At 46.3% G+C, this 27,315-nt stretch overlaps 1 protein-coding gene across 1 annotated transcript; it reads right to left on the bottom strand.

Moving 5' to 3' along the window:
* Positions 1–345: 345 nt before the first annotated feature.
* Positions 346–26,925, bottom strand: NPTX2 (neuronal pentraxin 2). The gene is made up of 5 exons (XM_083474448.1): positions 26,200–26,925; positions 21,591–21,807; positions 13,235–13,479; positions 8,683–8,862; positions 346–5,499 (listed from the first exon to the last, which is right to left on the bottom strand). Exons 1-5 carry the CDS (start codon positions 26,632–26,634, stop codon positions 5,272–5,274), a joined length of 1,305 nt encoding a protein of 434 aa, XP_083330574.1. The 5' UTR covers positions 26,635–26,925; the 3' UTR covers positions 346–5,271.
* Between the last annotated feature and the right edge of the window lie 390 nt (positions 26,926–27,315).

The following is a 27,315-nucleotide window of genomic DNA, read 5'->3' as shown; positions in this document are numbered from 1 at the left end:
TTGTACTACGTATTAATGGAAATATGTAACTTTCTCCTACAAATGATACAGTCACTACACGAGAGCTCCGTACAATCCAAACATTTGAAAAATAATATATGATTTTTGAAATATATAAATTTCCTTCCTTCCCCTCCCTTTAAAATCCCCCTAAAATCAGAAAAGGTTATCAGCTTTCTGTCCACCCCCTCCCCCCGCCCCTGCCCCAATATGTCATGTAAGTACTCTTAGTGATGCAAGCCAAACAGTCACCAAATGCAAAAAAAGGGGGGGAGCCACATCTACAAGGTATTGGGAAAAGAACACATTTGCTTTTTTTATAATAAAAAAAACACATTTAAAGACAGTTCAGTGCTTACAGATATCATGATGGCGAACAAGAACTAAAAAGCAACACAGCTGATTTTTGTTTTTTGTAAAGCACAAAGGACCATCACAGGAGATATTTCTTTTTAAAATAATAATAACAGAGAGTTGTTTTTTAATTGGGAGAGATAAAGAAAATAAGAAACATTGTCTAAGAGGGATATGGAACCTGTGGCCGTTCGGTTTTTTGTTGAACTACAGCTCCCATAATCCCTTGGCCACGTTGGCTGGGGCTGATGGGAACTGGGAGTCCAACAGCATATAGAGCACAGCAGGCTCCCCATCCCTGCAGTCAGGAAGTCCTCCTGCACAACTGCCATTGGAATGAATGGGCGGCATCTACTGAAGCACTACTGTGCCCATTCATTTCAATGGGACTTGCAGGTGAAACGCCCAGTGGAGAGCCAATGTTTCTTAGCAAGTGGGGGGGGGGGAGAGAGACTAAAACAACATCCTTAACTTTGGCACATGCTTATGAAAGGCAAAGCAAAAGTACAATCCCCTTTGGAAAGTCTCTTGGGTAGATATTTTAAAAGGAAATAAACAAATAAAAAATACCCAGAAGGTTAAGTATGGCTAAGAGTCAGTACCTAATAAAGATCAAGGGTCCTTACTCAGGTGTAGGGTATCGCCAAAAAAAAGAGGACAAGGAGGACACATATTTGCATAAGTTAATTCCAGTGTTCAGACAGAATTTAGAAATAATTAACTATAATCTGAATAAAAATATAACACATCTCAACATGGTGGGGTTAAGACATCTGCTCCCTCTGTGCTAACTGAGGATGGCCAACTTCAAAATCCCTCCTGTTCTTCTCTCTTAGGCTTTTTAATCTTTGGACCAGGCAGCCCTTCAAATAGAAGATGCCTTCAAACAGAGGACCACCCTCTGTAAAAGTAGGACACATGGTTTCCCAATAGCCAGAGGCCTCCCCTATCAATTGAATCATAGTGCCTTGGGGCTAATAAATGGGCAAGCAGCATCTCTGGGAACTTAGGCTTGGGAATAAGGTTTGGCTCAAACTGCCAACCTTCTGATTAACAGCCAGACGCACTGACCCATGCTGCAAAAAGCTTCCCCTTATGCAGTGCAAGAGCAGCCCAGAAACCATTTCTTCCAGTCAGTTGGCAACCCTGTTTAGAATCTCTGTGCATGGTACTCTGTGATGCGAGCGTGACGGATCAGGAACGAATGAAGGCCTGGGTTCACTTCCATGTAAATACCCAGCAAATGCCTTCCAGTACATTCATCAGCCAATGGAGGATGTGAATACAATCAGAAAACCTTAGCCCCAGCAACAACTGAACTGCCCTGGAGGAAAGGAAGACAGGGTTACACCCATTAAAATTAATGAGCCTGGGTTTGTCACATCCATTGTTTTCAACAGGTCTATACCATGTAGGGCTGCATACACACATTTATCCCCTCAAAGAATTCTGGGCAGTGTAGTTTATCCTTCAGAGTGTTACGATTCCCAGCAAACCTTAACAAACTACAGTGCCCAGAATTCTTTGCGGTGGTGGGAAATGTGCTTTGAATGAGCTTTAAAGGTACTGTATAGTGTGTACACAGCCTAGGACTAGTAGTGGATACGAGAGAGAGAGAGAGAGAGAGAGAGAGAGAGAGAGAATGAATGAGAGAGAGAGAGAGAGACCTTGGTCAGATCCCTTGCTGGCTAAACTGAACGCCATCAAAATTGCTAAAGTGACAACTTTTATGTTTTGTTTTTCGTAAAGTCCTATTTACAACCAAGCAGTATATAAATTTGGTCAGATAAAATGCACAAATAAAAACACATGGCACAATCCATTTGAACAGCTGTCCTGCACAAGCCCCCACTGAAATGAATGGGCGGAAGGGCACCACCAAGTTCTTGGCACAACTCCCAAATTCGGGGAGGGGGGAGGGACCCTCAAAAGTAATCTTATCCAACCCCCTGCCCGATGCACAAAATCCTCTGCTGCAGCATCCTTGAAGATGGCCATCCAGCCTCTGCTTAAAAACCCCCAAGGAAGGAGAGTCCACCACCTTCCAAGGTTCATTTCAGAGGGGCTTACTCAGGAGAAGACCCAGGGTAGATGGTGCTGCTAACACTTTCCTGCGAGGCGGGAGTGAAATGGCATGCCGCAAAACTGACTCCTATACATTGTACCACATCACAAACACACACAAGAACAAAACCAAGAAAGGTGTTGCTGTACAGCAACACTTTTTGCAATGTAAATAGTGCATATCTTTTGCTTTTTAAGGGCCTGAATGATGCAATATTAAGACAAAGTTACCATAGCGTTTAAAAAGTGCTTTTTTATTTAAAGGAAGGGCTACCAAAACACAGGGGCTGGGGTCTGAGGAAAGGGGAGGTCAGGATCCTATTAGCAAAGCTTTGGGCTCTCTCTGTGATGGGTTTACTTAGAGATCCTAACTATTGCCTAAGGACTTTAGAACAACTGCAAATGATATACTCTGAAGGGGAAGCGTGAAAGGAGGACTGCAATGTGCCTCAAGATTCACAACCTGTCATAGCCATATTTGGATTTACTTCTAACCAGGGAAGGTGGAGAAAGCCAATCCAGTTTTCATCTGAAGCCAAATCTATTAAATTCGCACTTCCCAAACAATATAACTGAAACCCATCCGTCCTTTGAAATTTGCAGCTATTCGAATGTTGCAATAGGGTTCTCCAACCAACGTTTACAAAAATGCATATATTAGGGGAAAGTGTGCACAGAAACAAATACATTCAAAATGCATTTTATTAGGAGGAATAGCTTGCAAAAAATGTGCACATTAATCAAAACTGCATACAAAAATGTGATTATTGGGAGAAATTTGCACTAAAATGCTGATGAATTTTCATGAGCATTTAAAAACACACACACACAATTTCACGAACTGCTGCAGAATTCTGGTTCTCTCACAGCCTCTCACTTCCGATCTTAAAGTAAGTTATCCACATTTTCAACAGCACTTCGCATTTTTTTTTAAAGTCCTCATGAAAATCCACCATATTCCTCTTAATATACATGTTTACATGCAACTATGTGCAACAGACATGTTTTTGCAAAACAATCCCCCCTAATATAATGCATTTAAATATTGTTTTCAGTGATATGAATATTTTTATGCATACTTTACCCTAGCAAATGCATTTTTGTACTTGGCTGGAGAATTTCACTGCAAAATTCAGAGAAGAGTAGATTTCAAAGGACGGCTGTGTTTCAATTTGTAGATCGTTTCTGAAAGTGTGAATTAGCTTGGTTCCCCTTTAAGTGCAAATGGAATCAAATCTCTTCCCCCATCCCTAGTCACAAAGGAGGACACCTGGCGTAAAGGTAGGATGAGCTCACAGGTCTGCTTCTTCCATTGGAAAAAAACAGGGAAACCTGTTGACAGAGCAGCTTATGCATCAAAGTCCCAGTCCCATTAAATCAGGGCAATAGACACATTTAATTTTACCCCTTCCTTGAGATGATTCAGAAGTGCAGAAAGAGAATAGCATATTGCCCTTTGTGCTACAGACCACTTCAGACTGCAGGCTGCATATGCCACCTGTTTGAATACTGCTAGTGTTTAAAAAAAACCAACAATTTGCATGTGGAAATCTAAAGTGAAAGGGAGATCAACAAAAACCCATAATCCTGATAAACTGGATTTCTATTAGCATAAGCAGAGCCACTGGCCCATCTAGTCCAGCCTCCTCTTCCCAAGGTGACAAACCAGATTACAAGAAGCCTCAAAATGGGACCTGAGTGCAACCTCTCTCCCCCCATTTAGGGTCCCCCAACGACCGACATTCGGAGTCATCCTGCATCTATGACAGTGGTGGACAATACAACCATTGTGGCTAGTAGCCATCGATAGCCTTTTTCTCCATGACACAGTTTCATTCTCACACGACGAGATCCTCTAGAAATATGGGACTCTGCCTACAGCCCGAAGTGGGCACGAAAAAGGAAAGATAGGGCCTTGTGCTATTTCCATAGGGCCATCTAGAGGGCCACAGGAAGTAATTCACCCCTGCTTTAAGGAACCTCCCCTTTCCCATTCCTCACTTCAGCCCCACAAGTGCTCCCAATTCCTCCATTTGGCTGTAAACACAGGGCTGGGCATTACAGGTTCAGTGGGAAACAGCATGAATCTATTGCGACGACCAAATTGCATGTAAGTCCTTACACTTAACCCCTACGACGTTTGTGCTTTATTTGACACCATGTGCTGTTAGGAGGGGACGCATTCTGTCATTAAGCAGGGACAAAGTATTTGCACGGGACATGGGGTTTCTGCCAGAGGGGTAGAAGTAAGCTTTGGACGTGGATCCATGGCACTATCTACTGCTTAAGTCTGAGAGCTTGATGGTTTTGGAAATTCGTGCCAGGAACCCATGCAGGTAACAGACAGAATTGGCCACGAACCTCTTCTGCGGGAGCTCCACTGAGCAGAATCAAAGATGGACAGGTTGAGGGCATAACAGTGTACAGGTGCTTCCCAAACTTCTCCCTCCCCCAATGGACCATCTGAAAATTGCTGAGGGTCCTGGTGAACCACTTAAGGATTTTTCTCCCTGCTCTAGCAATTGTAGTGCACTGAGCTAGATGCTGTGTGATTTTTAATGGTGTTATTGCAGACATGTCATGGACCACCTGAATGAAGCTCATGGACCACTGGTGGCCTGCAGACCAGTTTGGGAACCCTTGTCTTATACGCCACCTCCCGTTTAATTAAGGGAGGCTGATGCAAGCACTTGTGGAGAACTGTGCCTCTCATTGGTACCCTGGCAGTGAGTTTACTAAGGGGTAATTAAAATGAACGCTAATGAAAGGAAGCGGATAGGGGCATCAGAGCGTCAGACCTCACGAGAGATTGTCTTAAGAAAAACGGGGCACTTCAATGGGTTATGGTCATGGCTATAAATCGAGCAAACGCTCTTCGCACGTCTCTACGGGCCATTTCGCTGCACCTCCAAACACATCCACATTGTTGTCAACCCAGGGGATGATGTTGCCCGGCATGTTGGTGGAGCAGTTAGCAATATTCATGATGTCTTCAGGCTTCAAGACTCTGTCCCATATATTGAACTGGCTCATCTCCCCAACGAAAGCTTGAGTTGCATCAAACCTTCCTCCAACAGTGTCCTTAAAGTGAATGAAAACCAAAGCTTGGATTAGTTCAAGACCATCCTTTAAAAAGATGGCCAAATCAGTATCTTTACGTTTGCAAAAATGAGGGGGGAAAGAAACCAGTGCAGCTTACTTCTGCGTAGGCAGAAAGCTGCGGGCCTGGTTTTCTCGATTAGGAAGCTGTTCCGTGTCACGTCAAGCCACTGGTGCATCTAGAACAGTATGGACTATTTGACTGGTGGTGGAAGAACTGCAGGAGCCTTTCTCAGATTTACGTGGAGATGCTAGGAATTGAATCTAGGGCCATCTGCATGCAAATCCTGTGGCCTCCCATGACAAGGGACCTGTGGCCTTCCATGTATTGTTGGACTCCAACTCCCATCAGCCCCAGCTAGTATGGTCAAGGATGATGGGAGTTGTAGTCCAGCAACATCTTGAGGGACTCTGGTTTCTTACTTCTAATATCTCCTCCAGTTGATCCTTAGGTCACACGTAGAATCATAGAATTGTAGAGTTGGAAGGGACCCTCCTAAGGGACCCTAAGAATGCAACACAGCCTTTTGGAGGGGGACTGCACCCCAATAAACATAAATTGTTTTTGCAGATTTTCCTATGTAGAAGTGCCCCTCTATTGAGTTGAATAGTGATGCAATGAGCTTCATTACTACAATGGAATCAGCACCCTTGCAAGGGGTGGTGAGCTCAGGAATGTGCAGGATGGTTTATTCACTGTGTTCAGCTACAACCATGAATCTTTTATTTGTGCGCCGCATGCCATTTGCAACATACTGAGACTGATGTACTCATGTGTGAGGCCCTCAATAGCTCAGTCAGTAGAGCATGAGACTCTTAATATCAGGGTTGTGGGTTCAAGCCCCACACTGGGCAAAATATTGCTTTGTAACCATGACACCTTCCTGGTGGAAAGGTAAAATACACACGTAATAAAGAAATACGGTATGGCCAATAATACGTCATAGATGTGTTAGGTTTTTTATGTTATAATACATTAGCAGGAGGAGGGGAAGAGGTAGAGGAGAATTAACCCCAGAAACATGGGAAGCTGCCTTATACTGAGCCCATACTGCCTACACTGACTGGCAGCTGTTCCCTGGGATTTCAGACAGGGGTCTCTTCCTGGTGACACTAGGGATTTGAACCGGCAACTTTCTGCATACAATGCAGATGGCTCTACCCATGAGCTATGGATTTTCCCCGTAGAAGATGAAGAAGAGGGCCTTTCCTGTGGTGGCCCTGCATTCCTAGAATACCATCCCCAGGTTTGGTCCCTCCTCATTGGCCTTCAGGCAGGCCCCAAACACCTTGTTGAATGAACCATGGTGCAGTGTTTTAATAACTTTTCTCTACTGCCGCTATTTTAAAGCTCGGGAGACGCTTTTGAATTTCAAATTTTAATGTGGTGTTTTATTGATTTGTTGTAAGCTGCCCCAGGGTATGGGCTTCAAAAAGCAGGCCGGAAATAACAAGACGGATCATGTTCCTTCGTGTTCGGATGAGGCATGCAACTGAGTTGCAGTTGCTGGGCAGCAGCGTCACAAAGCGATACCCCTGTTATGCACTGCTTATGGGATGCCCAGAAACATTTGCCTGACAAGTGTGGGAAGCTAGATGCTAGACTATAGAAAGATAACCAGCAGGAAAAGAGGGAGGAGAGTCTCCAGGGCCACAGATCAATGGTACGGCATCTGCCTTTGCATGCAGGAAGTCCCTGTTTCAATCACTGACATCTCTAGGTCAGGCTGGGAAGGCAGAGAGCTGCTGCCAGTCCATGTAGACAATTCTGAGCTAGATGGGCCAATGATCTGACACAGTAGGGGACAGCTCCCTATGTGTTCTTCCTCTCTCCCTTCCCCACCAACCCTCTGCCTTTCTGCAGATGAAAATCACACCCTTTCGGGATGTTTCTTTCCCCTTCTATATTGGTCTCTCCCATAGTTGGGCTTGCAAGATTTTGGGCAGAACCTGTATTTTAAAACACTTATTGTGCATAGCACTTAGTTGAACTACTGTGGGGTTTTTTTTAAGACAGGTGCGTTCTTCTGCAACATGTCATTGAAGTAGTAACAGTGCATTGCTGCCTGGATAGCTCAGTTGGTTAGAGCTTGGTGCTGATAATGGCAAGGTTGCAGGTTCAATCCTTGCATGGGACAGCTGCATATTCCTGCATTTCAGGGGGTTGGACTAGATGATCCTTAGGGTCTCTTCCAGCTCTATAGTTCTACAATTTATACTGGTCACACCATTCTGCTTTATTCGTTATCATGCAATGCTTCTGCATTATTGCCACACAGAAGGGCACTCTTGCACTACAGAGCAACAAAAGCAGAACCAAAACACACCTCGGGGCATTTGTGGTACAGTGGTGCCTCGCAAGACGAAATTAATTCATTCTGCGAGTTTTTTCATCTTGCAAATTTTTCGTCTTGCGAAGCAATGCACCCTGGGTATTAACGGTTTTAAGAAAAAGGAAACAAACTTGCAAGACGTTTTCGTCTTGCGAAGCAAGCCCATTGGGAAATTCGTCTTGCGAAGCCACTCAAAAAACCAAAAACTCTTTCGTCTTGCGAGTTTTTCGTCTTGCGAGGCATTCGTCTTGCGAGGTACCACTGTATAAAAACTTACTGGATTCCAACAGGAAGTTGCAGGACACACACTGATGGGTGATGAAGCAGTGTGTCTGCCCCAAAGCTTTTATAGGTGCAAACAATATTGAAAGTGAGATCGTGTATAACCACCCCGATACCATCACAATGATACTTTACTCAGAGTAAACCCATTGAAAACCAATAGGTCTAAATTAGCCACGCCCATTGGATTCAATTAATCTACACTGAGCAAGACTAATATTGGATACAACTCCATGAATGCACAATAAAAAAGGATATCTGCAGGTACCTCTCAGGCCACATTCAAACCATATGATACCACTTTAAACAGTCATGGCTTCTCCCAAAGGATTCTGGGAGCTGTAGTTTCTTAAAGGCGATGAGAGTTGTTATGAGGTCTTCTATTCCCCTCACATAGGTAAAACTCTCAGATACCCTTTTGAAGACTGATTGATCGTTGAAATACTCTGGGAACTATAGCTCTGGGAGAGGAATGAAGATGACAATTTCCTGTTGTTTTAAATTCTTGGAAGGAGGAAAAGGAGGGAAATAAGCACCTTGCATGGCTTACCTGTTCCTGACCAAGGATCAGAACCCCTCCTGGCTTAATGGGGTGCCAAGGAGCTAAATTATCCCCCGTCCCAAGCTTCTCTCCGTCCTGGAAAGCTTCCCACATTCCGTCCCTCGTGGTCCACGTCACACAGATGTGGTGCCATTTTCCATCGCTAATGAAGAGCGGGAGCTGGGCGACCTGTTGAAGATAATAAAGGTTATTGTGGATGCCTGGAGTGTTACACCCAAAGGGTGAGTGCCTGTCCAGGGGAGGCTGGTCTGTGTGGCTGAATGGCATGTTGCATCACCAACCTCAGCATGTCTTCAGCCAAATCTCACTTGCCTGCCTTCTCACCTGCACCCAGTCCAAGCGAAGGCCCCGCCTATCAGCTCCCTCCTCTTTAGTCTCAGCGTTGCCCCTTGTAGAAGTGAGGAGGAAGAGGATGGGGACAAAACTAGAATGAATTGATTCTGCCAGTCACTGACTCTACCCACCATTGGCCTCTTTGCCTTCCTCCCTGGGAGTCCCAATGGGCACCAGCCGCCATTGGCACAGACCACACTGATCCTGAGCCAGTCAGTGGCTGAAGCACTCTACAAAGAACAGACGGTAAGGTTGGCTAGGGCAGGAACACGGCTTGCAATCTCTGGACTTTCCCATTTTACAGCCAACAGGATTTTGCTGCCGATTAAACTGGAATCTTGGTTCGTATTTTATGGCAAAGCTTGGCAAATCCTACATGTGTCCAATCAGCGAGGAGAGGCAGATGCTAAGCGGCAGGATCAAGCTGAACTGTAGAATTCAGCAGGGAGGAAGATGGGAACAAAACTAGAATGAGTCATTGACTCTGTCACCTCCTGTTGCTGGCTTCGCTGCCTTCTGCCCTGCTTATCCCAAAGTGTAACAGCATCCATTGGACCTGTTTGCTGAGCGGCAAGAGCCTAGTCCTCAGGAAACCCAAATCCTAAAGGAAAAGAGTTGTGAAGATTGGACACTAACACACTGCAGCGTTCTCAATGGGGGGGCGGAAGGAGGTGCATCCTTCCCAACAATCCTGCTGTCAGTTTGCATTTCTTAGTGCAGAAAGTATTGATCTTTCCTGTTCTAATTAATTCCAGAGGGTTCTGCAAGCTTCTCTGTGGGAAATAAACAAGCAGACGGTTCATAATGTTTGCGTTATTCCTTCAGAGAAGCCGAGTACTGTACAGCTGGTTTAAACTGGTTGTTTTATCTCTTTCTGTCCAGGTCATGCTGACTATAAAAGTAAGGCCAGAAGGAGCCTAGGTTTCACTTTCTCTTTCTATCTCTTTTCCATCTGGTGTGGTGTTCTGTACATAGTACAGTGGTACCTCTGGTTGTGAACAGGATCTGTTCTGGAGGCCCGATCGCAACATGAAAAGACCGCGACCCGCAGCGGCGCGTCTGCACACGCGCGGGTTGCGATTCGCTGCTTCTGCACATGCACGTGACGTCATTTTGTGCTTCTGCACATGCGCAAGCGGCGAAACCCGGAAGTAACCCTTTCCGGTACTTCCGGGTCGCTGCAAAACATAACCTGAAAGAACGTAACATGAGGTATGACTGTATGCTTAGTGTTAAACTTACTTACAATAACTCTAAACCTTAAGTTTAATCTGCTGCAACTGGATTTCCTATGGATAGTGCCAGTCCTGAATGTATGGGATTTGTGACCATTATGTTCCTTTGCCTTCAGTAGCAGTAAAGCTCTGCTGGATCCTGCATTTTAAGTTTTTACTCTGCTAACTATACATTGGAGTTCTGCTCTGGATCAATACTGATCGGGGTCATTCCATAAAGCTGAGTGTTGGAAGATTCGGGGCAGGGGAAATAAAGTGCTTCTTCACACAGTGCATAGCCCAGCTATGGAATTCTCCACCAGCAGCTGCAGCCAAGGGTCACCAACTAGGAAAGCTTTAAAGGGGAATTAGCCACATTCATAGAGAAGTCTGCCATAGCTACTAGTCATGATGGCTATGCGCTACATGCAGTATCAGAAGCAGAAAAGCCACAGCTCAGCGGCAGAAGGTCCCAGGTTCAATCCCTAATGGCATCTACGAGTGGGGCTGGGGGAATTGCCCCGCCTGAAACCCTGGAGAGCTGCTGCCAGTCTGTGTAGGCAATACTGAGCTAGATAGGCCAGTGGTCTGACGCAGTGTAACACAGCTTCCTAGGCCACTGAATGCTGGGGATCATGAGTGGATGGGAGTGCTGTTGCGGTCAATCCTGCTTGTAGGTTTCCCATAGGCATGTACTGGCCGCAGTGGGAACAGGATGCTAGACTAGATGAGCTGTTGGTCTGATGAAGAAATACAGTGGTACCTCAGGTTAAGAACTTAATTCGTTCTACAGGTCCATTCTTAACCTGAAACTGTTCTTAACCTGAAGCACCACTTTAGCTAATGGGGCCTCCCGCTGCCGCCACCCCCCCCCCGCGATTTCTGTTCTCATCCTGAAGCAAAGTTCTTAACCCGAGGTACTATTACTGGGTTAGCGGAGTCTGTAACCTGAAGCGTATGTAACCTGAAGTGTCTGTAACCCGAGGTACCACTGTAATCTTCTCAGCTATTTTGTGTTGGAAAGCGAAAAGGCCTGACATACAGTCTGTCACAAAAACTCTTGTCCTCGGTTCCATAAATACAGTGGTACCTCGGGTTACAGACGCTTCAGGTTACAGACTTCGCTAACCCAGAAATAGTACCTCATGTTAAGAACTTTGCTTCAGGATGAGAAAAGAAACGGTGGAGGGGCGGCAGGAGGCCCCATTAGCTAAAGTGGTACCTCAGGTTAAGAACAGTTTCAGGTTAAGAACGGACCTCCAGAATGAATTAAGTTCTTAACCTGAGGTACGACTGTATTTAGTTGGAGATTCCAACCAAACATCAGGAAGAACTTTCTGGCAGTAAGAGCTCTTTGCTAGTGGAACAGGCTTCCCTGGGAGATCGTGGACTCTCCTTCCTCAGAGATTTTTAAGCAGAGGTTGGATGGCCATCGGTCGTGGATGCTTTAGCTGAGATTCTTGCATTGCAGGGGGGTGGACTAGATGACACATGGGGTCCCTTCCAATGATTCTACAATTCCTTCTATCTATCTATCTGGAATCATTGCAGCTCCCCTGTGGTAACAGCAATATCCTCTGAACAGGCTTAAATACATTTTCCTTTAGAATTGCCTAGTAGAATTGATTTTTGTACCTGGATGCTGATGAAGCCCTGTGTGCATATATTATGAACTGTGGCAAATTCCGAATGATGCACATGTCTCTTAGCAACCTCTTATAACGCTCCCAGGGATTCGATGTTTATGAGACTACCACAATGCATCTGCACAGAACAACAGGCCTTTTCCCCTCCCCTCCCCAGCTACACACAAACACATTTCTCCTTCTGACAGAGCCTTATTTTGACCACATTTGTAATAGGTCAGTTGCTGACTTGATTAATTGTTACGTGACTTACAGTCTAATTTTAAAGCGGCCAAGCCAACAAGCCGCACTCTGGTGAAAGGAGCTTCTACCGGCAAAGTAATTCAAGAACTGCAGCTTTACAACCTGATCAATCAACTGGGAGAACTTGCAGCAGTGCAAGTCTGGGAGCCTCATCCTTCCCTTTGCAAGCAAGTAAACGTCATGTGGCCTCCCAAATCTTCACTTTGCAAAACAATATGCAGAATGAAACACAACAATCTTTCAAAATTCACCTTTCTTTGCAGTGCAGTTCTGCAGACAAGTAATGGGTACCCAAAGTACATTGGTGAAAATAACGTGCAAAAATGTGCTATGTTAGCAGAATTTGCTTTGCATAAATGTGTGCATTAGGCAAAACTGCATACAAATAATGTTCCTATCAGGAGATATTTGCTTTAAAATGCGAATGAATTTCCATGAGGATTTTTATTTTTATTTTATTTGATGTAAAGGTGTGGGGAACTTAAGATTGGGTAAAAAACGAGAAAGCGGTTGGCTCATCTCTACTTGGAACCAAGTCCCATTCAGTTCAATGGGACTTGCTAGGGAGCAGGTGTGCACAGAATTGCCGTCCCAGGGGCCAAGTGCCAAGACACTTCATATGCCTGTTTTTGGTTTTAACAAGAGTGGGGCTCAAATGCACTGACCCTCCAGACAGAATGAAGAATTGCCCTACTATTTTAGCAGGGCATGATAAAACTCTGCTACATCTTAGAGTGCAGCAGAGCTTAATCCTCGGACATTTCACTATTGCACAGCGGGAATTCTTTTTTTTTTCCCTGCCTTGGCTGATGGAAAGAAATGGGATTCTCAAAAGGAAGAAGAAGAACAGTTTGGATTTCATATTCCGCTTTATCACTACCCCAAGGAGTCTCAAAGCAGCTTTTTCCCCCTTTCTCCCCCACAACAAACACTCACAGTGAGGTGAGTGGGGCTGAGAGACTTCAAAGAAGTGTGACTAGCCCAAGGTCACCCAATAGCTGCATGCGGAGGAGCGGGGAATCGAACCTGGTTCACCAGATTATGAGTCCACCGCTCTCAACCACTACACCACACTGGCTCACTGGAAGGCAAGTCTTTCCTCACCTTGTCATTAATGAGCAGCTCAATGGGGTTGTTCCCCCACTCGATCAGCACCACTTCATTAGCTTGCCCAGGGACAGCGTAGGAGAAGGGTGTCCCTATTCCCGGAGAGGCACTCGACTTCAGCCACAAGCACACAGTGAAGGCATACAGCTCAGGCAACGTCTTCTTGATCTTCCCATACAAGTAGTTGGTGCGGAGAGGGAGGGAGACTTTAAATTCATCCGGCGATTTGAAGGCGCTGGTACCTACAGCCATATCCCAAAGGACACAAGGTTACCCATGTAAATTGCAGGGAGGTCACTCAAATAAAGAAGCTGATTCATTGCACAGGTTTTACCTGGTTTATCAATCAATCAATCAATCAATTTTGCATAAAAGTAACTTAAGAGCTCTGAAAGCAAACTAAGAAGCGTGCTTTCTTCATCCCTGCACAGAAAGTTTTCCCCCTGAAATATTAAGTGTCTAAAATTAAAACATAAAATATATCTATTTTATGGATCTTCATGATGTATGTGACAGGAGAAAGTGCCTTTTCAGTGGTGCCCCCTGTATTTTAAAGTTTGAATGGGATCGTTTTATTGTGTATTTTGATTGCGGATGTTTATACTTTAATGCTTGTGAAATTGCTTTTTGTACCTGAACATTGTTTAAGAAGTCTTTTTCTGGCAATAAGATTTATCTAAATTAATAACAGGATTAACAACAAGAAGTGCTGGATTTTAAAGGGACTCTGGAGTGGGGCAGCGGCACCATGCTAGCTCCTCAGCAGGTGGGTCACTGTTGCTTACCAGAAGAGGGGTGGGTGAGTCGGCGGGAAGGTTGGTGCAGTGAAACACAACAGCACAGCCAATCTAGCACTCCTGCAAGCGCGTTTGCACTGTAGCAACCTCTCCACTGCCTTGCCTCCATCCTCCTGGGTAAGCAACAGCAACCCACCTGCCAGGAAGCTAACACAATGGCTCAGTCTCACCCAGAGAGCAGCTTCTGGTGGACAGCAGCATTTACTGCAATCTCCTCTGGGGTATGTGGAGATTATTGAGCGTCATGCCACAGGTGCTGAAAAGATATCCCTTGCCCGAGTCCCTGAAGCAAGCATTGCAGACTGTAGGCTGTCTGGGTCAGGATTGGAAATATAGGAAGCTGCCTTGTACGAGTTCTGACAATTTTATCCATGTAACTGGGTGTTACATACTCTGACTGGCAGTGGCCCCTATGGTCTCAGGCAGCTTGCTCCTTTTAATTAGAAATACTGGGGATTGAACCCAAGACCCTCTGCAGAGTATGTGTATGGTATCTTCGTTTAATTAGACCAGTGTTCCCCAACCTTTTTTGGGCAAAGGCACACTTGTTTCATGAAAAAAATCTCGAGGCACACCACCATGCCAGATGGGGAAAGGTCACTTTTTACTTATTCACTTTTTGAATAATAAGAATTATACGTCATGGGGGGGCAGGATTTTAGAGATGTTTAGGTGGGGCATGGCCCAAAAAAAGGTTGGGAACCACTGTTCTAGAGCAAGTAAGAAAGCTACCCCAGAGGGGGAAGGGTGGATAGAAAAAGTGGAATGAGGACAAGAGCCTATTCTTGCCAGGCTGCTGCTACACCCACTGGTCTTCCAATTGATCCTAATTGGGTCGCAGTGCCAAGTGCAACCGTGCAAAATATATGGCCAAAGATTTAAGAAGCTGGTCCCCCAAGTGCAATGTGTTTGGGTTCAATGTGTAAAATGTTGACAGCGGCGGGTCTGCACTTGGAGGGCAGGAGCTCTGCAAGGTTTCCAAGGCAGGGATCGACGCCGGGAACTGATGTGCCTGGGATCCTTTTCGTGCAAAAACACACCTACACTCTGCCCGCTGAGTCACGACGCAGAAGCCTCTGTGGTTGTTTGATGCTTGTTCAGCATTTGGCGGTCATTCTGGGGGGTTGGGGGTGTCTGGAAGAGGGGCAGCCCCCCGCCAAGCCCCTCGAGGCCCCGTCTCGGCTGCCCCTCGCCTCCTTCCCACGGCTCCCGGGGCTCCTTCCAGAGAACAGGAAGGCCCGCGACCTGGGGCGTGTGCATCCCCCCCCCAGTCTCGGGCGCCTTCCTCACCCGTTCAGCGGGGGTCCCAGGGGCTCGCAGGTGTCGGTTTCCCCCTCCGGGACGAGGCGCAGGACTCCCGCCAGGTCCGCCCGGCACTCCCAGGAGCAGGCGGCCGGCGGGCGCAAAGGGGCCTCCAGCGGCGGGAGCTTTTGCGAGGCCAGCTACCGCCGCCAGGCTGCTGCCGCTCGCCATGGCAAGCAGGAAGCCCCCCGGGCTCTGGGCGCCGAGAGGATGCTACGCGGCGGGACCATACGCGGGCAGCGGAGGAGAAGAAGGGCGGCGGGAGAGGGGCGGTTCTCGAGGGGGGAACTCAGCTTCCCAAGATCGCAGGGCTCACCGGATGGTTCTTTCCCGCAGGAACTTCCGCCCTTCCGCAGCTTCAACCGTAGACGTATTAGCATATGATAGGATGAAAGCTGACCATAGAGAAAAGGCGAAGTTTGGCTGTCCGCAGCCTGGATTCCCGGGTTTCTTTCGACGTTACAGCCCCGTGACGTCAGCGCCACGCAGGCAGCCAGACGGCGAGAGCCCTGCGCTGGGCGGCCTCTCCTCGCCGCTGCTGCCCCGCCTCTCGCCGCCCGACTCGCCCGCCTCCCTCCCACGGCACACCAGGCAACGTCTCGCGGCACACTAGTGTGCCACGGAACACCGGTTGGGAAACACTGAATTAGACGTTCTGATTCTGTGCTTACCGGTGAATGGCTGCCTTCTTTTTAATTAAAAAACAACAACACTTTGTGTTTTATTTCTTCCTTCCTCTGTGTGGCATATATATATATATATATATATATATATATGAAAGAAATTGGCAAGCACATTCATTTGCAATGAAACAGAACACAAAGCCTTTGATTTCTATGGAGCAGACTTCACCGTAAATGTGTTTTTTACACTGAGGATATAGGTAACTTACATCAAGACTGCATGTGGCAATTTCCGGCAGATCTCGACACTACCTGTCCCAAATGGTTTGCTTTTAAAGAAATCTAGCAGGTCAGCTTTTTTAAAATAGCTTTTGACTGCTTTTAAAGACCTGGGGATTTGATTTGCAGCAGTGATCCTGAAGCTTTCTCAGACTCATTTTCCCTTTAAGTGTATTTGGTTGCAAGTCTGCTTGCCTCTGGAATCTCTTTCTATGAATGCATCGCCACCCTATTAAGAGGTTAAAACCCATCTGTGAACAGCACCTGCCCCTGGGGAGAAGATGAACAATTTCATTCCATGCTGCCTTTCACCATGGATGAAAGGTTCTGTTAATTTTTTATCAACGTGTCCATCTTTCAGCCTGATTCCAAACATGTTTACTCAGGTTCAAGCCGGATGCAGGTTTACTCAGGTTCAACACTGGTCCTGCACCTATATAAAGGGTCAGTGTGATTTAGAGGTTTAAGAAGGCATGGGAAATCCATGACTCTCCAGATGGTGCTGGACTCCAGTTCCCATGAGTCCCTGTCACCATGGCCAATGGTCATAGATGATGGGAGCTGTAGTTACACAGGAGGACCTCCTGTGTACAGAGATAGAGAGCCTGCAGAACTCCAGATGTGGCTGGACTCCAGTTCCCATCAGCCCCAGCCACCATGACCAATGGTCCAGCTACCATCTTCCAGGCTAGCCTACCGAACCAGATTGTTGTGAGGATAAATGGGGCAAGTGGGAAAGAACCACGTATAATGACTTAAGCTTTGAGGAGCAAAGGTGGAGTATTTAAACATAATGCAATGTAAATATTAACCATTGCAATTATATGCGATATATAATTATCATTTATTGCATATATCAGTTGCTCATACAAAAAAATGGCTAAAAGCTATTTGACAAAACACAGCACCTAAAAATGTTTTTAAACCGGGGGGGGGGGGGAGAGAATGAGCACTACAAAATACACAAAGCACTCGTCCAGTAACATTTTAATAAGGACAATTCCACTAAAATATGACCACTACCATAGGACACAAGTTAATTACCAAAGGCCTAAGCAAAATAAGTCTTGGTGCCTAAAGATGGACAAGGATGGTGCCAGGTACATCTTCCAGATGAAAGCATTCCAGAAATGGGATGGAGCACCACTTAAAAAGCCAATTTTTGTGTGGCCACCCTCTGTCCCTCCCTCGGGGGGGGGCACATGGAAAAGGGGCTCTGCCGAAGGCTACAGAGTCTGGGCTGGTTCATATGATGGCAAAAGGGCAAAAGGTTCCCCTCACTTGCTTTATACCAGGCATCCCCAAACTCGGCCCTCCAGATGTTTTGGGACTACAATTCCCATCATCCCTGACCACTAATCCTGTTAGCTAGGGATGATGGGAGTTGTAGTCCTAAAAACATCTGGAGGGCCAAGTTTGGGGGTGCCTGCTTTATACAACCTGGGGACACAATCCAAATCCCTGGCCTGCCTTAGATATTGTTCCGTTTGCTCTTACAATGGAACCTTGCACACACAAAGAAACACACTGTATTAGAATCCAAGCCAACACACATTTGGTTCCCAAGTGATCACCCATCAGACCAGACCTGCTGAGCTTCAGCAAGCTTGTGGGACTGACAGGTCATCAGACCATACCTTGGGACCAAATCTGAGACAGAACCAGGCTGAACCACATTAGTCTGTCGCCGCCACATCTAATTTCAGTCTCAGGAGTTGAGTCTTTTTTCATTCCACAGACACTCATTTCCAACAGTGTGTGTTTGGGACTTCATCCTGAGAAGATGCCTCCCGTTCCCCATGACCATAAGAGGAGCTGAGCTGAGTCTCACAAAAGGCCCATCCATCTATTCCACCATTCTATTCCCTCGGTGGCCAACCAAATTTATTTGTTTGATTTACATTTCTTCCAGTGGGAGGACACAGCATGAATTAAAACAAATACAATGAGTGTATTAAAGCACACAAGTGTCAATACTTCTTTTTTTAAAAAAACTTGTAAGTAACCATTCAGTGGTACCTTGGTTTGCGAACAGCCTAGTTTACGACCATTTTGGATTATGACCAATTCAAACCCGGAAGCGCACATCCCGGTTTGTGATTTATTTATTTTTTGATTACGACCCAGTTTTTTGGGAGGCCCCATTGGTGAAAGCGCACCTTGGGTTACAACCTGTTTTGGTTTATGAACGGACCTGCGGAACAGATTATGGTCGTAAACCAAGGTACCACTGTATTAAAAAAGAGCACTGCAAACCCTTAAAAACATTGAAAAACACACACACACACACACACACACACAAAGTAGAATATCCAGCCATAAAAGACCCTGCCAAAACAGTCAGCTAGTGGCCAAAGACCTGTCTGAACAAACAAATCTTTTGTCTACCAGTGAAAGGGAAGCACAGAGGGGGCCGGCCTAGCTTCTTGTGGAATGGAGTTCCACAATCTGGGAGCAGCCACCAAGAAGGCCCTGTCTCATGTCCTCACGAAACATGCCTGCGAAGGTGGTGGGACCAAAAGAATGGCCTTTAGGGAAGCATTGATTAGCATTTGGGAAGGTTGCAAAGCAGAACAGGAGCACAGCAGCCTTCTCTCTTCCTATCACTAGACTTCGTATATCTCCAAAACATCCCTGTAACTAGCGCATCATGGCAAAAAAAACTAAGTGACCCAAAATTAAGATTCGCCTGCTTTTGTTCAACAACAATAACGAACAACAAAAAAGAGAAACCAGAGGTGCTTATGTGGTCTGGAGATTTATTTTAAGGAATGTTTGCACCCTTTCGCCATAAGAGTAATGGCATGCCCACATATGTGCAACCTGGCTCCTGCAAAGGCTGGGGCTTAACCTTCACAAAATGCATCCGTTGGCACAATTCGGAGGTGCAATCATTAATTTGCCTGAACAAGCCTTGATCCAGACTTGCTTAGTACTATAAATATCATTTAAAGTGAATCTATATTTAAACAATTCACACACTCTTGATCTGTAAAAACAGGGGAAAAGGGAAAGGAAAAATGATTATGCAGACAGTTTCGTGTTATTCCTCCCTTGCCATGTGTGCTTGAAATTTAAATACACAAACTCTAGCCAAGCGTGCTGTTTCCCAGTAATTAAATCTAAGGATCTGATTAAATGATTAGGATTAAGAGTGTCCCCCAGTGGCTCCAGGAGTAATCCACAGTAAAGGTTGCGCATTTGAGACAGGACATGCTTGCCCCAAGGTCTGTGGAGTGAACAGAAGTGACATTCAGCAATTAATTAAAAGCAAAAAAGAAAAGGGAAGTTTGTCTCGTTTCACAGCTTGCTCAAAGGCAAAGAAGACGTCTTTACAGGTAGGGTAAGTACCTCTCTCTTCCTCTGTCTACCAATTAAACTAACTGATAGGAGGTTCAGGACAAACAAAATGCAGTACTCCTTCACACAACACTTAAAGTTAGACTGCAATGCTGCAAACAATAAGCCCTGCTGAATCCAATGGGACTTGCTTCTGTGCATTACATGGACAGACTTGTGCTATAGCTTATGGAACTCATTGCTACAGGATGGTGGTGATGGCCACCTGCTGATATGGCTCTGAAAGGGAATTAGACAAATTCACGGAGGAGGAGAGGTCTACCAGTGGCTATTAGTCATGATATTTATATGCATTCTCCTGGTTCAGAGACTGTAAACCACTGAATACCACCTGCTGGGGAGCCAAAATGGCAGAGGGCTATTGTCCTCATGCCCTGATTTTGGGTTTCCTTGGAGGTATCTGGTTGGCCACTATGGGAAACAGACTGTTAAACAGTAGACGCTGGTCCACTACGGTGAATGGGACAATGCCCAGTCTACCTCAGCCTGACCTGAGCACCAGCCACCAGCCACCACCATTACACCCAGCAGTTCTCAAACTTGGGTCCCCAGCTGTTGTTGGACTACAACTCCCATAATCCCTAGCTAGCAGGGCCAGGGATGGTGGGAGCTGTAGTCCAACAACAGATGGGGATCCAAGTTTGAGAAATGCTGGACTAGAGGGATCCACAAGGCCTCTTCTTGCTTTGCAAATGAAAAGTGTGCTGGGGGACCGCAGGAATTCCATTGCCAGAAATGGATCGTGCAGGATTGAAGCCACTTCTTCCTTGCTCAACATCATCCCTTTGAGATCGTGAGAATGGATTCCATGTAGTGATGGAGACATGGCAGCAGCCTCCAAATAGCTACAGGACCGCCATGCAAAGATGGAACAGGCTTCTTATCTGTTGCTCTGGAGAGCAGGGCTAGAACCAAGTGGTAGCTGTCAATTGCAGGGAAGGAAGCAGGTTTAAGCCGAACATCAGGAGATGCTTCCTAATAGCCAGAGCTTTTTGACAGCAGGAGGTGGTGGGCTGTACAACCATCCGTCAGGAATACATCAGCTGCATCCCGCATTGCAGATTCTGCACTGAACAAGAGGGGGTGCTACATAAACATAGGAATATAGTGGTACATCGGGTTAAGTACTTAAGTCTGTAACCTGAAGCGTATGTAACCCGAGGTACCACTGTATAAGAAAAGCCCTATCTGATCAGGCCATTGGCCAACTAACCCAGCATCCTGTTCTAACCAGTGCTGGATTTACGTATAAGCTAAACAAGCTATAGCTTAGGGCCCCACTCGCTTGGGGCCCCCCAAAAGAATTAAAAGGGGGGGAACTGGTTGTACATTTCCAAAATATAAGACAAAAAACAAATAAAACAAAACCTACATACAGCAACAGTGTTTTGTGTTGTGTAGGCTCCTATGATGCAAGTAATGGGCTCCGCCTGCTAGCCTGCTCCCTAAAATATCACTGGTTTGCTCATTTCTATATATAGGGTGCCTACATTCTGCATAGATTGGTTGCATGGCAATATGTGCAAATGGCTTTAGATGCCTATTAGGTCCATAAATTACCATACAGCATATATTCAACATGAAAAACAGAGACAATTTGTTGTTGACAAAGGACAGCTGGACATATAAAGGGCCCCATTACCTTCAGTAGCTTAGGGCCTCATCAAACCTAAATCTGGCCCTGGTTCTAACAGTGGCCAACTACAGTGGAGGTACTGCACATCCATCGTCCAAATGTGTGTAGAAGTCTGCACTCAGGATGCCCTTATTCTGTTATTTATTTATTCAGCTTAGATTCATACCAATGCAGTAACTCCTGTCCCCATCCACTACCAGAAATACAAGTTGCTCCAGGCATCACTGCACCCTAAATCAATACACAGGACTGGAGTGTTGCAGGACATCTGAGCTCCTGCTGAGTCAACAAGTCAAACAAAAATAAACCCACGCCGGAATATACAAAGGAGGATGTAAATTAGGCATCATCATTACCTCTTTCTAGTTCAGAAACCCTTTCAAGAAGTGCGTTCAGTGCTGCCTCTGTCCTTTGCCGATGGGTGGAAGTCTCGTTATGAAGCAGGGATTTCTCATTCTCCAGGTCTGCCACTTTGCTTAAAAGCTGGCGCTCTAAATCTCCCAGCCTCCTCTGAAGCATCTCTCGGAGATCGTGAGGCAGGGCTGTATAGGACACGTTCGCTCGGAGCTGATGCTATAAAGGAGAGGGGACAAGGGGGAAACAAAACAAAACGCCACAGTTCTCATTCATTAAACTTAATGAGACACTAATACTATATTATCTTCTCATATGCCCCAGGGCAGCTGGAAGTCAAGCATATGCAGCAAAAATTGAGCTTCTGAGTTCATATATCTCACTGTATGGAAAACCATGTGTGCAGATGGGAGATGTGTGTACATTTCTCCTCTGTGATCTAACAGCCGGGGATATATATGCAGAACCCGGTAAACCACCCTCTCTTTAAAAAGCTGGATTTCCACAGATCAGCCTTTCAGGGCAAGAAGGAAGAGAGCAGCAGGATTCAATTCATCTAATAGCTGATTAACAGTATCCCAAGGGAGTAATTCCCATTAATTTCAAGGAGTCTACTATGAGTAGGAATAGCATTGGATACAACACTGTTAATATTCAAATAAGCATGATTAGGAACACAGCCTTATTTTAAATTCCAATTTATAATGCAGTAATAGTTCACGTTTGAAAAATACATCTCCTTTTAAAAAAAACTAGCAGTGAGGGTGGGGAGATGAGCTATGTCATAAATAAAACAGGCATTGCAAAACAATGAATTAAAGCAGTCCACACAATCCCCAACAGCCAGACCTTACAGATCTCATTCTAACAACTGTAGAGGGTTGCTGGAATAAACAAAGTTTTAGCCTTCTTTTAGGAAAGCAGAAATGGAGGGTCTTGGCAAGTCAACGATACCCTGCAAAGATGGAGCAATGCTAGAAATGACCTGGCTTCATGCTCTACAAGAGCAATTCAGCAATCAATACGGAGATCAGCTGTGGGAAAAGGACTTCTGGAAGTATAGAGGTCTCCATGCTGGCTGCAGCTGCTGGAAGCTGAAAACATCTGGAGGCAGTGTTAAAAACTCAGATATATAAGCTAGGAGCCAATTGGCTCCTTAAACCTGGGTTACAGTCACTAAAACAGAATGCCTAGTTGCCATTTTGGAGCCAGATGGCTCGAAAGTCATATTTTTCAAAACAACTTCTTGGTTCCTAAAATTCATTCCGATTTTGCAGATAAAATATAATGGATTGACTTCTACAGGCTGTGTTGCTAGTGTGTGCCAACAGGCGAGATCCAATGATCCCCAGGCATGCAGCTCCAGAGAGTAGAGACATCAGGTGCTGTCCTGGTGCCCCAATAATCTTCACATGGTCGCAAGTGGCCGATAGCCAGGTACAAAATGCACCCAGCGCCTGGCTAATTTCGAATGCTATCTGGAGGGTATCCTATTGGCTACCACTGGGTCAAACCAACACTTTCAGTTATGACCAGAAGTCAACTTTTTTTACTTACAAATGGACGGTTGATAACTCTTAAGCCGCTCCATTCTACAGAAAGTGACGTCACTTCTATGCAGGCATGTTTGGGGGGGGGAGAAATGTGTGACTTTGGTGGCATGCAATAGCTCCTACAGGGGCATTAGCTGCCAGATTTAACATTTCTTTGCATGAACAATTGTTAAATGCTTATGGCACATGCGACAGAGATCTCACGCCAATCTAGACATGTGATTTTGGGGAATGCGGATAAATTTGTGTAAATCGTCACTGAATGGCTAACTCTTTGAATCCTTTTACTGGAGCGTTCATGAGGGTGCCTTTGAACTGTGCAATAAAAGCATTGCTGCTAGCCATTTTATTTACATTTTTATAGGCCTGATGTTACTGAGTTCATCCATCCTTATGTTTATTCAATGTCATAGTCAAGAAGAAGAAATGAAATGAAACAGGGGGATACCTGTGACCTCTGGGCCACAGGTTGCCTCACTGTGTCCCACAGGTAATCAAACAAAGCATCTAGCATTTCCAAAGGTGCTGCACCTTACTGATAATGTTCCTTTCCAAAGAGGAAGGGGGAAAACTTGTCCTTAACAGCTGTATCCTTGATATTTGATTACTATGAGACTTCCTCATTATACATTGACAGCACTTCAAGCAAATGTAAGAGCAGCTTCAAACACCGAATTCTGCATTGATTACAAAAAGCTTTCAACCATGTCCTTCAAAATGACAGCTGGATTGGGAGAGGAGATATACCCTGCATTAATATTTAAGCATCAGTGACCACTGGGCTGAAAAATAATATCTAAAATATAATCTATCTAATAATAAAAATAATAATATCTAAAGTACTGTATCATTCATTCCAATTGTCTTTGTAGCAGGTTGTATAGTTAAACTGTTGAGAAGATGGACCGGCACTAACACTTAAAACAAAATAAAAACCCTCATGTTCTTACATGGCACCATATGCCAAGGACACATTATCTAGGATGTCAACGTTACACTGCAACCTCTTAAGCAACTATGTTCTTAGCCGAGGCTGAGATTAAGAAAAAGAAATGAAAAGCACCAGGGCAGGGAAATAAAACCCACAAATCTCCTCTCAATCCATTTTATTGGTAAACACACATAGAACATCTATACCTTCTTGTGCTTCCATTGGGGGAAATAACACCTCATAAACACCAGTTCTGTAGTTTGTACTTGTTGCAATCAGTTTTCACAAAATCTGCACCAGGGCTCAGAACAAGCATCGCCTTGCCAGGAGCCGGTGAATATTTTATTTCTTTGGATTTCTAATAAATTGACCAATTCCGGATCTCACGTCCCCTTCATATTCTCCCTCTTATGCCTGGATTAAAGTATAGCTTCTCTGCTTAATGTGACAATAAAGTTCCCCTTTTATAAAAGAGAAGTTCAAGAAAGTGATTTACATAAAACCTGAGCAGCCTTTCTTTTTAAAAAGAATCCCATTAAAGATGAGACGATGACTAAGAGTTTCTGGGAAATGAAGCCTGTTTATTGCAGTGTCCCAGAAGGTTGAAACTTCACTAATTGCTCCCCTGATAATCTACGACGTATATATTTAGCGGGTGACAACAATCCCCTAAGGAGAGACGCACCTTCAGCTGCCTAGAAGATGAAACTATAGGTTACAAATCTTGAATGGCTAAGAAAATGGCAAAAAAGAAGACAGGCGGGCCCAAATATGGAGTTCTTCCCCCCAAAATGACCTAGTATTTCAACTTGGAACAGCACCATACTATAGAATGGACCAGAGGCATAGACTAGGAATGAAGATGTTTCACACAGTTCTTTAGATATGGACAGCAATAGACTATTTTTAAGAAAATGAAGGTTGCAAAGCTGCTATAATGGGATCTGGGCACTTCTTGATGGGGGATAATATCAAATCCTGTTCCTCGACACTACAACTACTCAGAAGAATGTGTAGGTTATTTATGCAGCAGTATAAGAATAGTACTGCTGGATCAAGCTCAACATTTTGCACTGGCCAACTAGCCGTCTCTGGCAAGCCTGCAAACAGGGCAAAAGGGCTGCTGCCGTGCTCAGCTGTTGCCTCCTTCAGCAACTGGTATTCAGAGGTACAGTCCCCCTACACATGGAGGCTCCATTTAGCCATCATGCTAGTATAGTATAGTGGATAGAGTCTGGGGTATAGATTGAGGAGATTTGGGTTCAAATCTCAGCCCCAAGGCTTTGTGGATGACCTTGGGGCCAGTTAATGTATTTCAGCCTGTGACTGTCACACAGGGATAAAGAAAGGAGGCGGCATGAAGACGAGCAGTAGCAAAGTGAAAGAGCATCTGTTTTGCATGCACAATTTCCAGCTTCTCCAGACAGGTCTGAGAGAGACTCCCTCCTTGTGAAACCCTGGAAAGCCACTGCCAGTCAGTGCAGGCAGACTGAACTAGCTAGACTAATGGTCTGCCTCAGTATAGGGCAGCTTCCCGTGTTCCTATATACATATCGCCTTCAACGCTGTGGAAGAAGGGTTAGAGCTGAACTCAGTGATACTTACAATGCAATGCCTACTTTAAAAAAGTAAATTCCAGTGTGCCCTGAAGTGCTTGCTCCCTAGTAAGGCTAACTTTTAGGATTGCAGCATAAGTCTAGCTTGTCTCCTTTCCACACCAGTAGCCAATTTTCAGCATCCTGGACACACAAAAGGTTGTTTTATCCCTATTAGGACTCCCTAAGAGTCAAGTTTCAAAGGCAAAGTGACTTTCTCACCTTCAAACCAAACACAAGCTACCTGGCATCAGTCACCCACAAGGATGCCGCTCTCTTTTCCAAAAAGAGATGGAAGCACCACAAACAGCTCCCACCCCGCACCTAGCTACCACCTGTCAGTCACCCCCAACGGGGTGCGCTCTTTTCCCAGGACCAGAGGCCAAATTGCAGCACCACAGACAGCTCCCGCTCGGCACAGAGCCCTCCCCCGCTATCCATTACCGCCAACTGGCTGCCGTCCCTGCTGGGCGAAGTCGGCGGCTAACTTTCAGCACCGCGGACAGCTCCGCCCGCGTTCCCCCGTCCTCACCTCCAGATTCTCCAGGCGATCCTTGAGCGTCTGCATGGTGCGGCTGAGCTGGTCGATGATCTTGGCGGGGTCGCGGGGCAAGTCGCCCATGGTGTCCTTGCCTTTGCCGAACTCCTTCCTCCACGTGCCCGCTTTGCCGTCGGGGGTCTCGCAGCGGCCGAGCTTGGCGGTCAGCTCGCGGATGGCCTCCCTCTGGTTCCCGATGGTCTCCTTCTGCTGCAGGATCGTCTCCCGCAGCTGCAGCACGGTGGCCTTCAGCTCCTCCTCGGGGGGCAGCCCGCCCCCTTGCATGGGGATGGGGGGCAGCGGGCAGCCCGGGTTGGCGGCGTCCAGAGGCAGCGAGGTGCACACGAAGCGGCTCCCCGGGGGGCTCTCCTGGGCGCCCGCTGCCCCCCACGCGGAGAAAGCCAGCCCCGCTAAGACAGGCAGCAGCATGCCGGCCGGTGGGGTGGGGTGGGTGGGGGGCGCTAACTTACTGCGGGAGGGACCGGCTCAGCATGGGGTTGCGGGGAAGAGGCTGCCAGACCCGGGAAAGCCCCTGCGGTGGTGGTTTCCAAACGGCTTGCCGTCGGGAAGCGCCCAGCGAGCGTCTCTCCGCGCGGGGAAGCACTTTTCTTCGCAGGGGAAGAAAGTGCGGAGCGGGAAAAAGCTTGCAACGCCCAGCAGCAACTCGTTGCAAGAGACAGCAAAACTAGGATTGCGCCGGCGAAGCGGCTCGCGCGCTCTTAAAAGGCTGAGCCGGGTAAGCTGCGAGGAGGGGGGGGGGCGTGGGAGAGCCGGGCAAAGGGAGCGCGCGCCGTGGCGGCCTCTCGCTCTGATTGGTCGGTCGGTTCGGAAGCCCGCGTGACGCCTTCTCAGCTCTTGGCCGGCGGGGCGGGTCGAAGAGTGGAGAGAGAGAGAGAGAGAGAGAAGGCGGGAAGCTTCCTCATTCGTTTCCCGCTTGGGAGAGAACGAGGGAAGCGCGCGAGGAGGATGGGGAAAGGCGCGTGCTCGCTGGGGGGCGGGGGCGCGCGGTTTTTTGGCGCGAAGCAAAGCGCGGGAGAAAAGGCGCGAAGGCTCATTTCGCTTTTATTCCCTGAGGAGAAGCTTTCGCTTGTTCATATAACCTGAAGGAGA

The sequence above is a fragment of the Podarcis liolepis genome (assembly GCF_965112155.1).
Source record: "Podarcis liolepis genome assembly, chromosome: 14".
Classification (NCBI taxonomy): Eukaryota; Metazoa; Chordata; class Lepidosauria; order Squamata; family Lacertidae; genus Podarcis; species Podarcis liolepis.
Note: the sequence above shows the minus strand (reverse complement) of the source record. Positions and strands in the feature narration are given on the sequence as shown.